Source organism: Ixodes scapularis, unplaced genomic scaffold (genome assembly GCF_016920785.2).
Source record: "Ixodes scapularis isolate PalLabHiFi unplaced genomic scaffold, ASM1692078v2 PGA_scaffold2__306_contigs__length_199485367, whole genome shotgun sequence".
Lineage (NCBI taxonomy): Eukaryota > Metazoa > Arthropoda > Arachnida > Ixodida > Ixodidae > Ixodes > Ixodes scapularis.
Genome location: NW_024609857.1, coordinates 52,722,339 through 52,740,191, shown reverse-complemented (window position 1 = coordinate 52,740,191; position 17,853 = coordinate 52,722,339). Strand labels below are relative to the sequence as shown.

Here is a 17,853-nt window from a genome sequence, read left to right as displayed (position 1 = left end):
TTGACGATACGCAAAACATTTACATATCTCGCAGCGACCGATCATTGCGTTAATCTCCGTCGCATTCCCGGGTCCGAACATCAATATTCTTGCCTTTTTCTTACATTTGGCTAGGTCAGGGCGTCCGTCATGCACTCTTGCTAGCATTTCTTTGCGAAGAAACTTGGGGATAATCACCTTTGCGCCTTTAAACAGAACTCCATTCATGATGGTCAGTTCTGAAGCGAAAGGTTCGAAAGGTTCCTCAATTGTCTCATGTGCCTCTAGCACTTGTCCACGGTGTAACTTCTGGCCATCACGAGTTGCAGAAACCAAACAATTCAGTGTATGCTGACTCACCAGAATTGACAGAACTGAGACTGCATGCACTTCAACGTCGTCATCTTCCTTCTGGTCAAACGCGGTTCTTCCTGATGGCGCTCTAGAAAGTGTATCCGCCAGGAGCAGTTCTTTGCCAGGGACGAACTGGAACTCGCAGTCGTGCTTAATGATACGGATGAAGAAGCGCTAAAGCCTTGAAGGCATGGCTCCTTGGTTTTTCTTGGAGATTGATATCACCGGCTTGTGACTCGTTTCCACATCACTTTTCTACCATATATGAAATCATGGGATCTTTCGCAGCCGTAGACATTTCCAAGCGCTTCTTTCTCGATCTGTGAGCACCTTGTCTTAGTGTCGGTCAGCACTCTTGAGGCATAAGCAACTGGACGCCAGTCGTTTCCATGCTATTGGAATAACACTGCACCCAAACCGTACCTTGAGGCATTTGTGGACACTTCTGTAACAAGGGACTGATCAAAGAAAGCTAGCATTGGCGCTGCTGTGAAAGACGCTTTTATGTCTTGTCATTCCTTTTCATGAGCTTGAGTTCACTCGAAGAGTGATACGTCTTTTAGAAGCTCTCGTAACTTTTCGGTCTTGTCCGAAAGTCGTGGCAAGTACATGCCGAAGTAGGTGACGACACTCATCATCCGTTGGACTCCTTTCTTGATCCTCGGAACAGGCATCTCTAGGACACTTTGTACCAGTTGAGGTGTCAGGTTGTATGACATTTTTGGTAGCCCTGTCGCCCAGAAAGGTGACTTTTGTGATTCAGAAGAGGCTTTTTTTATCTAATATCAGGCCCCCGTTTTGTGCCGCTAGCAGAGCTCTTTGGAATCGTGGATCGTGCTCCTCACGCGTGGCACCCCAGATGAGGAGTTCGTCGATGCAAACTGGTATGGTCCCGTCCGGTGACATCTCGTGAACGGGTGGCGGTAGTCAACAGTCTACCGCCGCCCCTCCGATCGACGACCCTGCGGGAATGGACCCATCCGACAACGTCAGCACCTGCTGACCGAACACTAGTATTTTCATCAATCATCTCCTACCTCCGGTCCTCCGGGACTGGACGGTACATCAACCCATCGTCATCGTTAAACGCCCCTTTCCCCTCCCCCATGTCACATGAGGCCCAATAGACCAAGGTATGGTTCACAAAATAAACGCTCCAATCAATCTTGAACGCCTGGTATAGGCTGTCGAAGATCTGTGACATTGTCTTTTGAAAAACCTCCGCTGCGGACGAAATTTCGAACGGAAGACGCTTGAAACGGTATCGCCCAAACGGAGTGCGGAACGTGCAGATGCCTGGCGTTTCTTCATCCAGGGGGATCTGGTGGAAACCTGCGTTGGCATCTAACCTGGAGAAAAATCACGTGCCAGCCAGCTACACTTCGATGTCCTCTCTTCTCGGCATTTCGTACTGCTCGAGTTTCAGGCTTTCATTAACAAATCTGGGACCCATGCACACTCGTATTTTGTTTTCTTTCTTGCAAACCACGACGAGCGGGCTGACCCAGTCTGACGGTTCCTCCATTTTGACTATTATTCCTGCCTTCTCCATTCTAAACAGCTCCTGTTTGAGAGGTGCTTTCAAATGCTGTGGTACCCGACGGGCTGCTTAAATTGCTGGTTTGACTCCGTCTTTTAGAACCATTTCATACTCTTACATGGAGCATCCGAGGCTATCAGGCAGTCTTAGAAAGGTTTCTCCGATCTTCTTTGCATGGTCACTGGCACCTGTCACGGTGTGGACATGGTTTATTAACCCAAATGACTCACATGGTCCGAGTCCGAGAAGTGCCTGGCTAGCTTTCTTAACGATAAATAAGTCTAGGCTTGCGTCTGTTCTATTGATTTTGAGCCGCAGTTCTGCAATTTCAATGTGCCCCATGATACCTCCGCTGAAGCTGCGAAGTTCCGCCCTCGACGGTTTCGGCACACGTTCTCCCCTTAGTTTCTTGAAAGTCGATAACAGTAGCAGGTGTGCTTAGGAACCATTTTCGACCTTCAGTTTAACTCCTCTGTCAGAAACGATCGCTGGTATGACCCAATCAGCACAACCATTTCCGATGCCCAAAACAAAAAAACAAAAAAATTCGTCTTGGTTACTCACTTTGTCGACTGTGGTCTTGAATTTTCAACAAGTCAAGCAGTCATTCTTTTTGCGGCACACATGGCATGCTTTGCCGTATGCGGGGCGTTTTCGAGGCTTGCAGTGCGTGCTGCACCTTCCATGTTGCTTGGTCTTGCAGCGGGCTTGTCCTTCTGCTTGGCTACAGGTGCCACGCTCTTCTCTGTATTGTCCCAAGTGTTTTGCCTTTCCTTGGCTACTTCAGTCGTTTGGCAGAGTGTGATTGTCTTTTCCAAGTTAATGTTATCTTCGCAAAGAAGCGTTTCGCGTACTCGCGTGTCGGTGACGCTATAGACAATCTGGTCGCGAATCAAAGAATTGAACAACTGCTCAATATTACATGTTCGAGCTTTTAGCTTTACGTCTCGAAAAATTATTTGGACGACTGGCCTTCTGCTTGCGTCCGAGTCCTGAATTTGCAGCATTCGCAAGTTTCATTGCATCTTAAAGTGTAATATTCTTCAAATTTTTTCACCAGGACGCGGTAGCTGGTTCTTTCTTTGTCAGTCCAAAGGTGTTGAAGATTTCCATGGCATCACCGCACCCGCGACGTGGAGGAAACTTTCTGCCTTCTGTGTGTCGGTGCGTGCCTTATCCGGCTCGGTGGCGGCCAGGTAGAGCTCCAGGAGCTGCTGCTTAATCTTGCGCCAGTTGTCCGCTACATTTCCGGAGAGAAGCAAACCATCAAGTGGGCGAAGTCCCTCCATGGCCAGGCTAAAGAAAAGCCACTTCTGACATCATGCATCATGAACAAGGACACAAGACCATCATGACGGGCAGTAGAACGAGTAACCTTTATCTTCTTCTCCTACTAATCTATGTACATGCACCTCCTGCCGGTATATCCCGATACACGTATAATCAGATCGACAAAGAAGGCTCTTCTTTTGTTTTCAAGGCCACCTTTTTTCTTCTTTTTTTTTTCGCCAGGAAGCTGGGGTTTGAATGCCACTCAAGAACATGTCATCATAGCGGCCAAGGCGGTCGACGTCTGCATAAAAAAGGCAGAGCTGATGCCGGCAGGTAAGCACGTCTATATGTCTTTTATCTAACATGTTGCGCCCAAAGCCATCAAAAACACACGCGCGAGAAAGCAGCTCTGCAAGGTGCTCGTCTCATAGAATCCCCTTACGCTAATAAATAACTTCCTAGAGAAACGCATTGATGACAGTCTCCCCCTGTAACGTAGAATAGGGGCTTTGAGGTGAAATATAGCCGAGTTGAATAGTATACCTTTTTTTTTTAAATTCCTATTAACCAACATTCGAGACCGCCATTTCTTGGGCAAGAAGCATGTGATGTATGCGAGTCTTCGCCGAACGTTGACCTATAGCACTCGTTCTCGATATGAGCTTGTCTCAGTCCACGCCGAGCGATGACATAATCCTTGTGTCCAAACGCTCGAAGTTGCTGCCCAACCAATGGCGAACTCGGAGAATCGCGCAGAGCTACTATAGATGGCACGTACTTTTGAAAAGAGACTACTTTGAGCTCCTCGCGGACGAAACGCAAAATATACTGAAACGAAGCAATAATGACCAGCAGTTCTGGCACGTGATTAAACTGAGCTATTTGACGAGTTTTTGCGGTACCTCTACGTTTAAAACGCAAATCTAATCTTATTGTACTCGGTTTTGAGGTTTTCGAGCTTTCATGTGAGCATCAGTCAGGACCCGACGACTATCACCATCATTAGCACTTTCCTTTGAAGTCAAGGCAGAAATATTGCGACATTTAATGTACAAGAGTATATTCGTCGATGCAACACTCGCCCAGTGACTTGGAAGAACGAGATGCTCTTATTTTCGAGACAAGGCGAGGCTTAATTTTCGACAATCCTGTTGGTTCTGTTGAACTGTGCGCTAATTCAGAGCACCTTGGTGCCATTTATAGAGGACTGTATGTTCTTGTGTTTTTTCAGTCGTAGGCCTTTTGGTAGAAGAGAGAATTATTCACGAGTCTCTTATGACGATGTCTGCCAACGGAAGTTCGGGCGGCCACCTCCGTTGTGCTGACGAGGTGAGGACGAGTCCTGTTTATTTGTGCATGGTTGCATCGTGAGATTTCGGAAACAAAAATTCTAATTTTATTTTTATTTGCTTCATCGACCCAGGACTTCATAATCTGCTACCTTCTCGACGACGGCGGCTTCATTATCACATCAAGCGGTGATGATCATGCTGAAAATGTAAGAGAATAGATGCGCATTTATTGCTGTGCGGGTGACTGACTACATACACGTGGTCATAAAGACTTAGTTTTAACCAATTAAAATTGACCAACTGCTCAAGATTAAGAAAATTAAACTCTGTTGAAAAGTTTTGCTGTCTTTCTGTTAAAACAATGAAACATGGAATACAATTGTTCACCTTTATTATTTTTACACAGTCGTAAAAATATTTTAGCGATTTCTTACAAAACCTAATAGTGGGTATTTTGAATCATTTTATTATGGTGACAGCTTCTTTAAACTGAATGTGCTCATAGAGCACTCTGTTTTCTCGTTCACCATTGTGCTAACTTAATTAATGTGATAAAGTAAATATTTCGAAATTATTATAGCTTTTCTTTGTACAACCACTTCTCTTTTACGAATATGCTCGAAAACTATTCTACCATCTTCACCTTTCAAGGCGCGTAGACACTATGGTGTTTTTTTCTTTATTATTATTATTATATCAATGTGTTTCTGCAGGTAGGAAAATTTGTCGGAGCAGTAGACCCAGAACTTATGGACGACATGCTGAAGAAATCAGTATATTTCAAGTAAGTTCCAAAGCCAGACGCCTGTCAATGTCAGCTGGCATAATGCTCGAACGAAACAATACATATTATAAATTCCGAAATTGAAACCTTCAGTCATTAGGACCTGCGCGTGCGATCACCCTACCAATTATGAGCTGCCTGCAATCGCCAGATAATCTCAGAAGAACATCACCCGGAGGCTGGTCTATTCACAGAAACGAAAGGAGTGAGTGCTAACAGTCTGTTGACGCAAACGTTCTCAGCCCGCGGTATGTGCACAAAGCATTGCGTCAAAGAGCATGCAACAGCTAAATGCGAGCATCCTACGGTTTGAGGGAATGAATACGTGAAGCTCGTCTAAATATGGAGCAAATGCTCACAGGCTGAACACTGTGAATTCAAACTATTTCACTTCTGTAGATTTTGGTTTAGACGGGCGTTGTAGCTTGACGCATGTTAAAGACCTCGGGTTATCAGTATTATTCCCTTGGTGAAGTATCAACCTCTGCTGCGATGACACAACCTGCCACATTTTAGAACAGATTAACTCCCAGTTGTCAAAATGGCCATACAACCAAACTTTATTTGCAGGTGGAAATAGGTGAAAACCGTACATTGAGCATGTATAGCGTGAACCAGCAACGTCTTTGCTCTTTAAACGCATTCAAGTGCATCCGATCCCTTATGAACGATTCACACGACAAACTAATCCGGGATTGATCACGTGACGACATGTCCACGGACCGTCCGTCTCTTAAGGGCATCCACACGGAGGTTACGACGAGCAGGCGACAACGAGGACGAACCGAACCTATTTGTGGCCACACAGGGCGGCAAAACGCCCACAGCGCACTCTGGCACCGTTGTCCAACAGCGAAAGCGACGTTTGACGCTATGGTCACGGCAATAGCCGCGAAAAAGAGTCCTTGACGAAAATAATTCCTTGAGAAGGGGAACAAGAGGGATAAGGGACAAACACAAATCTCCAAACACAGCTCCAGGGATTCTTTTTGTCATTATTCTTGTCCAGCTCGCTCGCACCTTTGCATTTAATTGCATTATACTAATAAGAATCCTTGTGTGCCCATGTTACGTTCCGAGCAAGACAAAACACCGTGACAGGCTTGCGCGCCACCAGCTTTACTAACCCAAGAAATTACACAAGCATACTCCTGGGGTGCTATGTTGCGCTTTTTGGACTCCCAGGAGACTAGGGAGAAGGAAGTGACGTCAACGACATAGCAAACGCAGATTGATTGTTGACAGAAGAAAACGAAATCAACACCCAATCTGCGTTTGCTGTGTCGTTGAGGTCACTTCCTTCTCCCTAGTCTCTTGGGAGTCCAAAAAGCGCAACATAGCACCCCTGCTCGAGGGGAGTTTTGGACCTAGAAACGATGGAATCTTGGGCTTACGAAGGGGGATTGAAGGTGCCCTCACGCGCCGCGCGCTCGCGCGGTGCGTGAAGAAATTTCACGCAGCGGCGAACTCTTTAGTTCGCCGGTGCTGCAAGAAAAATCGTACTGGTTGACTGAGCTGGAGGACGTGCAGACAAGATCGCGGTCTGCGAAATAAAATCGCGATTCGGTCCGTCGTGTGCATCTGCCATTGCGAGCCTACCAGACCTGCGCCACAAGCCAGTATCACTCGCCCCAGTCGTCGCTTGGACTGGCCGACATCCGTAGTCTGGTATAAGCTGGCGCTCCAGTGGTGCTTGTAACTCTTGAGATGATAGTAAGTTAAGGTACGCTTTCTAAGAGGGAAATTACATACTTTCGCAGGATTGAGGAACTGCATACAGAGTCTCGATGCCCACGAGTGCGGAAGTACACAGCGGGAGCGAGGTCGTCCATGTTGGTAAACGAGCATCTCAACCTAACACCTCATTACCTCACCGTTCGAGACTTGGGCTTGCACTATATAACTTGTCATTGATCTTGATATTTCATCATTACAGATTTAAAAAAAGAAATAATCTAGCCGTTACATTTTCAAGTAGTCAATGGTTCTTATGCCATGAGTGCATGCCCTCCTATTTCTTTTGTTTCCTTCATTTAGAATATTTATTTTATAGTTTGAACTATATTGCAGTAATTATTCGTTGATGTATACTATCAAGTAAACAATACATTTTTTTATGTTACAATGTGCATTAGCGCCGAACCCAAATGACCCTTGAATTGTGAACTGTATATTGCTTTATATTAACTAAAATTTGCTGCATGTTTGATCACTCTACCAAGCGCGTTTAATTATGATAGCTTTATAGGGTGGGTGGTGCCTGGGATGTCCATTTGTCTTCAGGTGCCTGGGGTGGGTGGTGCTCTTTGTTCAGGTGGTGCCTAGGGCAGAGTTTAGTATGAAAGCAGATTACGTCATACCATTGTCTCTTTGTGACGCTGCGCGCGCTTTCCTTACACACCAACCGGATAAAAAGCTTTTCCGCTGAACTTTCCGAGTCAACAAAACACGGAAAATGCGTTTTTCAGCCCTTTCTACTCCTCGTTCCGCGCGCTCTCTCTACACCACCTGTTTCCGCTCTTTTCTTCCTTGCCCTTTCCAGCCCTTTCCGCGCAGCTCGCTTTCTCACACCACATCCTTCTGATCCTCCCGTTTCTGCGTGCTGAATCTGTAGCTCAATCCGCAGCGCATGCGGCTTCCATGCCGGTGACCGGGGTTAAATCCCTAACGCGAATTGCCTTTCTCTCTCTTTTTTTTTTTTGTCGAAATTGTTTGGCGGTTTTAAGCCACCAATAAGGAGAAGTGCGCTTTCCTGCCCCTTTCATTCCTCGTTCCGCGCCCTCTTTCTACGCCACCTGGTTCTGCTCCTCTTTTCTGCCCTTTCCACACCCCTCCACTTCGCGCGCTTTCTCACACCTCGTGCTTCTGCTCCACCCGTTCCTGCCTGCCGCGTCCGTAGCTCAGAGCGCCATCGGCTTCCGCGCCGCTGACCGGGGTTCGATCCCTGCCACCGGTCGCCGCTTTTTTTAAGATCGTTTAGCGGTTACGAGCCGAACAACCCACAGACTTCGTGCATAGGCCGCGCCTGGGTTAAGTGGTCCTATAAAGCTACCGCTTCGAACAATTTAAACCACGACCCATACTGATCATATTTTACCATGTATCGTTTCGTGATTCAATGAGAAATATACAAAACATCTTTGGTGACTCCGCCAACTTGTGCCAAGCTGGCGCACGTTACGCGTCTCAAACCAACGCAGTGTTCGTCACAGTCCTATTGAGCAAGTCAAGATAATATTTGTGGTGTGTCGAATCGACTAATCAACACAAATAAATTAATTATCTAACTCTTTTTAAATAATGTGGGCGCAAATCCGATGAAACATTGTAGCGCGTGTTGGGAAACATATCCAATTGTGCCTTATCCATCGAGGTAGCCTTCCTGCGTCTAATTACTTCGAGCTTCATAGACAGCGATCGAGATATTTAAAAAAAATCACACGTGACTAAAAGCCCTAAAGGGGGGACACGTGAGTGATGAAGACAGGCGCCGCGAGGCAGTTCCTATAGCAATTTGCGTGGGCGCTGTAACGTGGTGGCATGGTATAGCATTCACGTCTGTTGGGACCGAGGGGGTTCTCCGGGTAGCGTCACGCAGGGCCAGGCCAGGAAAGGAGCAGCGGGCAGACTCCCGTCCAGGAACATGACGAGACGGGAGGGTCTCTCGCAACGAAACTTTGTTTAATACGTATGTACAAAGTAGTTACAACGTCCGAGAGCACAGATGCGACGTTCTGTTTGCCCCTTTTATAGGGTCGCTCTTCGGTACTCTCGCGGCTGGCAGCCAATGGTGGCCGAGCTGCCAACAAATCATGTTCAGGCCCCGCCTTCACTCATCCCCTGAGCACGCACACACCCACATGCACACACTGCAGCTGTGGCCGGACTTTACACTCCGGCGCCGAGGCACCCTTGCCCTCGAAAGCTGCGCCGAGGAGGCGACAGCAAGGGGTCCAGTGTTTGCCCGGGTGACGACGTTGGCCGTGGTAGTGCTGACCCCTCCATCAGACGGCGTTGAGGCACGGGAAAGGGCTTGGCCGGATCATCCGCAGGTAGCGTCCGGGGATAATCCCACCCTCACGGAGGTCCCGCAGCTGGCGCGTCGTTACCCGGAATCCTGGCCCGGTAATCCTCCTGTTCTTGAGTCGGCTGACCCCGTTTCGGACCAGCGTTAACGCAGCCAGAAAGAAGGGTCCGGCTTAGCTCCGCGCCTAGCTGGGGCGACGCCAACACGGTGGTCCCACGGCACCCCCTTGTCGCCTCTCGCCTTGTTTCCGGGCAAGCCGACCGGAGCCATGTGGCGATGCTACTCAATGAGTTCACCGTTGCCGGACGGATTAGATAGGGAGGGTCTGGTCCGGTGCTTTTCCGTTTACACAACACGTCACACCGTCCGCTCAAGTTGCTATGGAAACTGCCGCGTGGCGCCCGTTTTCATCGCTCATGTGTGTTGTCTGGCCTTTTTTTAATCTCAGTTGCTGTTGTTGTTTATTTAAGGGCCACTAAAATAAGCCACTTAGAGGCTACCTGATGAGAGCGGCAAAATGGAATGTAACTCAAAACGTCCGACAATTTTTGTATAAGGAGGTTAGCACATAAATTATTATTCAAAAGTTAGCTCATTATTTTGCGTAAATTAACAAATTTGGAAACCGGAAAATTTTTTTTTACTTCCTCAATAGGACCGTGAACAATACTGCGTTCTTCAACACGCGTAGCGACCAACTTTTTTTAGACCTTGGCACAAGATAGCTGAAACACTCCTCTACCCGCGTGGTCTAAGCCAGCGCGCTTGTACTTATTTTTGTGCAAATCTACAAACGCACAGCAAATTTAATCCCACCTTTTAATTCACTCCGGCAGAACAATGAGTACGTGTAAATAAACAATTAAAATGTTATCGTTGCTTCTTCTTGCAGCCTCTAAAAAACATTTTTCACATCTTCGACATCAGCTGGGTGTTAGACGCGGCATCTTGGTAAGATTTGTGGAGCATACTTTTTTTTTTCACTTTGTTGTAGTTGATTACCAAACTTTTCGTCATGTTGAAGACCTGTTTTCTTTTTCCTTTCAGGCAACTACTCAAAGTCTGGATATACACGTAAGACGACGTTGTTTTGTCTTTTCTTTTTTTTTTTTTATATGATTTTGTTACCGTGTTTAAGGGCCACACAGGGATGGTTTACGGGGAAGGGAAGCGCGAGACGTCAGTGATCGGCGGAACCAGCGGGACTCCCTCCCCTACTCAAGCATCCACTCGAACGGGGAGAAGCCGAGAGGGATGTTAATATTATTAGATCCATGTAGCGACCGCACGCTCGACAACAGGGCTCGGTGCGCCCTGACGACAGTAGAATCACACATAAAACGGCCCTACGCGATTATAGCAGCAGCGCGGTTAGATGCAGAAGATGACGAACTGCTTCCTGTTAAAAGAAAGATGCTTCTTGAGTTGCTAGATACAACACAAAGGACGTGGAATCAAAATCTAGTTGTGAGAGGAGCGGCTTGAGGATGGCATTGATGAATACCGAAGACACCTTAAGATGCCTCGGACGACATCATCGGCAATCCACAACAAGTTGGATGATCCCCGTGCCACCACCGGCATCTCGCTGAGCAAAATCTGGAAAAATGCCGGACACGCGAATAAAATGCCGCCAATTGCAAAAGAGATCCCAAGCCAAGGCGGACAGCGCTTGTGCAGCCCGAACCAAAGCTCGCCCCTCCCCCTGGGATGTCTACGTCAGCACGGCTCCGCGCAGAAGCTTAACGTTGTTACCACGTGATGCAAATCCCGGGGAGCAAGCGGAGGGATTTCTCCAGCGTGTGAATATCCCTTTAAGAACATTCCAGAGTACGTTCCCACACACCAGATCCATTGAATACGGTCCTCCTGACAATGGGACTTACCAGCATGCATTTAGAAAGTTTCGACAATCGCCGGTAACGTCTAACTTCTACCGGTAACCTAAGTCACGTATAAAATTGAAGGCCCGACTAGAAATAAAAACTCGCTAGCTTTCCCTCGGGTTTCAACTCACTGTAATATTTTATGCAGTTCAGAGAAGCCATATTTTTTTTAATATCTGTGTAATTTGACTTTTATGCGTGTTTTAGTCAGCATTTTCTTAACTTGCAAAGAAGACTTTGATGAAACTTTTGTTCATTATAATATAATCTATGCGACCTATATCGACAAAAACAGGGCTTGTTGAGCACGTCCCTTTTTCTCACCACTCACCATTTGTTCCAAAGCTATACAACGAAAATTACACCGTGTTATAACAAATGTTTTGCATGAACACAATTCTCGCAATGAGTTTCGTGGGGGAAGTGAAAACTAAAGAAGTTAATTGAATATATACTCATAAATATTAGAATATATGTCAGGAAGACTGGTAATAACTCGATGATGAGCTAACAGTTGCTCTCCGCAGATTTTTTTTTCTTTTTTATTCTTGACACAATCTTCGTTAACTCCAAGTAAAAGCTGCACCAACCAAAAATTACCTTCGTGCATTGTGAACACTCTCCAAATGTACTCCCAGTTTTTGTTGGAATAACTTAAAAGGTCGGCGATGAACGTCACATGCATATGTACAGAGCACGACCTAGTTAGCACAAACAAGCGATGGTCATTATTGATTTTTATTATTGTTTTCATTATTGTTTAAAGGGTACCACGAAAACTATCTAGTGAAGTCGAAAGTGCTTACTTGGTAATTGATCAATACGGCAAATTTTGATGCTCGTCAAGATTTTTCTAGGGAAAATGCAAAATAAAGAAGCGCCGATGTTGTGTTCCGGCTCTTATTGTCGCGCTACTAGCGCGACATCTGACTAGGCGTTGCGCAATCGGATGCTTCGAAGTTCAGGATCTTGTGGCCTTTGGTGTTATCACAGTCTTCTTTAACGAGTAGTGTTAAGGACATCGTGTCACAAAAAAACCGGTGTCGGTGGCGTGACAATCCTCATTGGTTGACCGGGTCATAACGTCACAGCCACATGACCTCGCCCAGAAATTTCAAACACGCAACCCTCACGGGAAGCGTGACGTCACGCGTGGAATGAATGTGAATAAAAAACATTACACGTAGTGCGAATTAAAGGTCGCTGCATGTCTCAAAAGATTTCACTTCATAGAGTAACTCTTTTACCTTGAAGGAACATTTTAAGACCTTTAAGGAGTATTCACACGAGGGAGAAATCCCGGGGATTTTTCCCCGGCACGCGGGCATCACGAGACAAAAACGCGAGGCTTTTGCACATCGCAAAGCCTGAAGTTTTCGTCGTGGGATGCGCGTGCCATGGATAAATCCCCCGGGATTTCTCCCTCATCTCAGTACCCCTTGAAGGAGTATTCACACGAGGAAGAAATCGCGGATCCCACGACGAAAACGTCAGGCTTTGCGATGTGCAAAAGCCTCGCGTTTTCATCTCGTGATGCGCGCCTGAATACCCCTCGTGTGAATACCCCTTTAGGAGGGATTCGAACCTACGACCCTTCGGTTTCGAGCCACACACGCTACTACCTAGGACGGGTGTCTTTTTTTCTTTTGTTTTTCCTCTATTGATCTAGGCCATGTCCGCCGCACTTCCTGCTGACCGACAGGAAGACCATGAGAAGGGAATAAGAAGGCGATGAGAACGGGGCCCAATAACGCTATCGCGTTCCACTCTTAAAGCCGAAGTTATGGCGTCCTTCATTTTTTTCTTTAATAGTTCTTCGATGCGTGCTCCATGCAATTTCGGAAAGCTTGGCCTTTTAAAAGAATATAATTGCGCTGTAAAATTAAAATTGGTGCGTGAGGCGTGTCACTTGCAGCTTAAAGCAAAGCATATTTTTGTTTTCGGCACATGGGCTCAGGTCGCTGTGGTCGCTGACGACCCTGGGTGCTCAGTCGGCCAAGGTGGCCCCAAGAGCTCGTACGCGCCGGACGACTACCGCGTGTGCACCACCAGGGAGGCCCTGTACCACTTCGGAAACCGGAGCAGTTACTTCATGAGCAGCCTGGACTGCGAGAACTGCTCCAGGTGCGTACTCGAGGAGAGCTGTCTTATTCATAAGGCCTGGCCCGAATGGACTGTAGTCGCCGGCGGCACCTAAAAAGAAAACCCTGAAAGGAAAAAAACATGTTACAGTCTGCTTGGGACAGACATGTCGAGAAACTAATTTTACGCGAAAAAAAATGTTTTAGAGCAATATTGACGGTGAGAGATTTATTTGAAATTCTGCGCGCAAAGTTCATGACGTCACGGAACGGTCATTCGCTCAACGAGATAACCATTTCTCTTTCCACCTCAACAAAATGCGGAGAGAGAAAACAAGTGGAAATGAGGTGACCACCGACTAAATCGTGTCTTGCGCCGTCAATATTGCTCTAAAAAAATTGTTTTTGCGTAAAATTTATTTTTTGACACGCGTGTCCCAACCAGACTGTCTAAAAACACATTTTTGTTTGTTTGCGTTTTGTTTTCAAGGGCCCTTTAAAGGAGCTGTGCAACGATTTTAATGTTGAAAGGGCTTGCATCTTCTACTTTTGACATTGTTTACCTTGTCACAAAGGACAAAAAACACACCTCCTTCAAAATGTTGCAATTCCGCCGCGTAATCGCAAAGCAAAAATTATAATATTTCCCGACCTGCAGCCGCGAACGGCGGCCATGAGAAACTAGCGGCGTGACGTCAATGGGGGACTTGTCAAAAGATAGGAAGTTGTTCAAATACCTGCTCGATAAAAGGTAATTTTTCTGTAAATCTTGTCGTACAAACATAAATATGAATGCGTCAAAAACCTGGTATCATCGACAAAACTTTTATTATACGAAGTTTTAGTGGCGCCATCTATCCGAGGTCAACAAAACCGTCTATCTGTTACCGCGAACAGCCGCCAAAAGCAGAAGGGGAACGGGGGCAAAGCCTGACGGGGATGGCCGGACGCGGATGAGACTTTCCTTCTTTTGCGATGTTGATCGCGCTGCGCAAGCCCGTGGTCACGTGGTCGCGAGCGAGTGAGTTCTCGCTGCTCACTGATGGCTCTAGAGAGACAGCTTCACCGGAACCCCGCGCGTCCTCCATTGACGTAACAGCGCACGTGACTCGGAAGATGGTGAAAAAGTTGAGAGATGCCGAAAACCTCAATCTTTGTCCATTTTGAATAAAAAAACTAGGACATGCAGGCAAAAGCGGTTTTTTGTTCTTTACAGGTCGAGACACCAGCTCCCAAATTATTTAAGCAAAGCACCCAAATTGTTGCACCGCTCTTTTAAGGAACGCGCGATGTGGCGAGGTACATGCATCCTATAGATTTTTGCAAAAATCGCCTTCTGCGCGCTGCCATCTTTGTCTGCTGGGCTCTGGAACGCCTTTTGAGCGAGTGCTGTTGCTCTGCTGTACGGTAGATCAGACGCTGCGCATCTGTCCTTAGCCCAGTGACTCGGCATGTTTTGCCCGCGTGATAAGCGACGGAAAGGTCTATATTCTCACTCTGTAGCCAATAAAATCGAGGTCTTATCTGATAAGAACTCCGAAGAAGGAAGGACGAGGCAACAAGCGTGATTATAAGAAGTCACGCCCTGCGTTTTTTAAGCTGTCGGTGAATTTAGACCTTTCCAGCGCGCGTCAACCAGGCGAAAACTGTTGAGTAACCTGTGGACGCATGCGTGGCGTCTTATATTCCGTGAAAGAGAGCCACTAGCTGCGCAAGCTCAAAACTTGTTCCACAGTCCAGAATGGCAAAGATGGCAGCTTACAAAAGGTGATGATTGGAAAGGTCCATAGACCCCTTTCGAAATACTGCCCTCTGCTGGCAGCTGTGAAACCCTGCACAATGGCGGACTAAAACCTCAACGTCACGGCACACTGGAAAAAAAACACACCCACAAAAAAAGGCGATGAGCGCAGTGACGTTGCACTTTCGACGCTGTTTGATTGGCTCGTCGGCTCGGAGTGTTTGCCGCGCTCCGACGTTTATCTATCTCATGGAATGGCTTGCACGTTCCCCGGTGCAGTTGTTCCGCCATTATGGAGAGGTTCCAACCTTCTAATAATCGGCAAGTGACTTTCGAAAGGGATTTATAGTCGGCGTGATCCAAAACAACGAGCGGTTTAAAGGAGTGTGTGAAGCCCAGATGGGAAGCTACAGCCGGATACAAGTAAAATAATGAAAAAATAAGCAGCATAACGCACCAGCCATGGTATCGAATTTCTCCACGGACAAACCGGAGGAAAGAAACAGTCATGATGAGTTACGTGACGCGAGTGCGACGTGCGTCTCGGTAGGGGACTATTTGAGCGTCGCGGAGGTACACTGGATGATGATAGTGTGGGTGAGGGAGAAGTTTCTGGCGCATTCTTAATGTGTATTTGACTATAGTAGCTCTGCGCGTCGCTCGTATTGCAATGGGTTCTGAAGTTGGGCAATCCAAATCGGTTTACCCCTTAAGTTTAATCATTCTTCTTTTAAGATTTTGTGGAATCCGTTGAATTACTCGTGAAAGTAAAATTCAGTTAGCATGGTAAGGAAAACGCTCGCGTTTTTCTTCAGATAAGTATCCAGATACTATATTTCGGCTCAATACAAACTACAAAAGTTAATTCTTGCTTAGCATTTTCTTTCTGTCTGCAATGAGCTTGAATTTCTGAATTCAAGAAGCAAGCATGCTCTTGTTTAGTTCTGTGTACTTCTAAAAATATAACTTACTTAAAAAAAAAGCATGTCGAGATTTAGAGTGAACATGCACAGTCAAAGAAGCAACTCTTCCTCGCGCATCTTGTGGTCCAAACCAGTTTTGATCTCGCAAAAACGGTGTGAGCAGGCAGTACGGCGTGGGACGAGTGGGCTACACAAACCTGATCCTGGTTATCTCGAAGATGCCGTGTGCTCCAGTATTCTGCGATCCACCCCCGACACCTTTACAAGCACCCACTGAAGGTGAGACGGTCGAGGCGGAGCTGATCTGTAGCTTCGACAACGTGGAAATTTGGGCCAGTTGGCTCACGTTCAAAATACAAAGCGCCAAAAAAACGACAAGACAAAGAGGAGAGTAAACAGGAGAAGGCGCATACGGGAGCGCCTTGTCCTGTTTACTCTCCTCTTTGTCTTGTCGTTTTTGTTTGTTTGTTTTTTCGGCGCTTTATATTTTGTAGTTTCTCGAAACAAGTTTTCTTTTTTTTTTCCCCATCCCAGTTGATGACCCGGCGCCCTGTCAGCGTCCACATCGGTATCGACGGCGCCCCGACAAGTGCTACGACCATGCAAAGGTGTCGTTTTGTGACCTGGTAGCTCCTATACTCTCACTCGCGAGATTAGCAACGGAACGTGAGATTAAAAAAGGAAACTGCCATGTTGAGATGAAAAAAGTGAAAGCCGTTTACAACTCCCTGTAACGCCGAATTGGAGCGCAGCTCTTGAGGGGGAGAAGGGAAGGGTACTGAGGGGAGGGTAGACCCCTCCTCCTCCTTCTCCTCCTCCTCCGCTCATTCTTTAATATCCTCCGGGGGGGTCACCTGACCTCGGGGGGAGGGGGTCACGTGACCCCGGAGGGGGGGGGGGGGAGGGGGGGTCACGTGACCTCGGGGAGGGGGGCCACGCGATCTCGGGGGGTCACGAGACCTTGGGGGTCACGTGACCTTGGGAGGGATCACGTGACCTTGGGGTGACCTTGGTTACGGCGACGGCAACACCGACGCCGCTCAAGCCCGAAGCCGGCGCCTAAGAGCTGCGCTCTAAAATAACTTCGGCCGCTTGTTAGAGCGCTATCGGGGAGAAGAGCCAGAATTGCGGCCGTAGCAGCAGCGGCAGTGGCCACGCGGCGGTGCTGTTAGCGAGAAGGGGTCAGGGCCCCTATATACATATAGCTCTGGAAGAGATAATTCGTCTGCTGCATCACGTTACAATGTGACCCTGGGAGCGGATGCTCTGCAGCTCTACTATCGATACCGAATGCCCCAAGTTCCAAATCTGCAATCGCTCGCTATTTGCAAGGGGAAGGGACAACAATAATGACTCCAGGGAGCCTGTGGCAACAGGCGATGGTCGGCGAGCGCTGCTGGCTTCCGAATAACGAAGCGTAGCTCTCCACGTGATCTCACGACGTTGCGTGACCGGCATAAGTTTAGACTTGTTTTGACCATACTGCCATACCTGGGGAATCCACGAGTCGGTCGCGCGCGCAACAGATCCGAAACTACCGAAAGCGTTCCGTACCAAAGCTTAACAAATTACAAGGCACGCATAATGCCTAAACGACGTATTCTGTGCTCCCCGAGGGCTTATCAATATGATGGATAAAAGTTCCTTTTTTATTATTTTTTCAGGAGGACTACCGTGTTTGCGGACGAGCCTCCACCTCTGTGACGTCAACAGTGGCACTGATCTCGTCAGCGCTGGCCCTCGCTGCTTCCGCTGTCTTGGCCGCACTGTGAGATCCGGAGTGCTACCATGTGGACGGCAGGACACTGTAGAGCCGACCGTTTGCCTTTCCGCTTCGAAGTCACAGCTTCCCCCAGGCACCGGAGTGACACGTTTATCTCGCATCGCCCCCAAAAAAAGAAGAAAAAAAAACCCTAAAAGACAGGCACCGGCAGACTCAGCTACTCGAAAAACACTCTTGCGACGGATGGTTCT

General features: G+C 47.4%; 1 protein-coding gene across 1 annotated transcript in view; it reads left to right on the top strand.

The window, feature by feature from the left end:
- LOC121048220 (voltage-dependent calcium channel subunit alpha-2/delta-1-like) overlaps positions 1-17,651 on the top strand; it is a 92,189-nt gene extending 74,538 nt beyond the window's left edge. Inside the window, exons 28-38 of the mRNA XM_040504297.1 lie at positions 3,386-3,478; positions 4,377-4,474; positions 4,569-4,643; positions 5,151-5,221; positions 6,982-7,057; positions 10,141-10,199; positions 10,296-10,322; positions 12,947-13,258; positions 16,043-16,158; positions 16,414-16,505; positions 17,544-17,651. Of these exons, the coding sequence (XP_040360231.1) occupies positions 3,386-3,478; positions 4,377-4,474; positions 4,569-4,643; positions 5,151-5,221; positions 6,982-7,057; positions 10,141-10,199; positions 10,296-10,322; positions 12,947-13,258; positions 16,043-16,158; positions 16,414-16,505; positions 17,544-17,651 (1,127 nt within the window). The remainder of the gene's footprint in view (positions 1-3,385; positions 3,479-4,376; positions 4,475-4,568; positions 4,644-5,150; positions 5,222-6,981; positions 7,058-10,140; positions 10,200-10,295; positions 10,323-12,946; positions 13,259-16,042; positions 16,159-16,413; positions 16,506-17,543) is intronic.
- Positions 17,652-17,853: the final 202 nt, after the last annotated feature.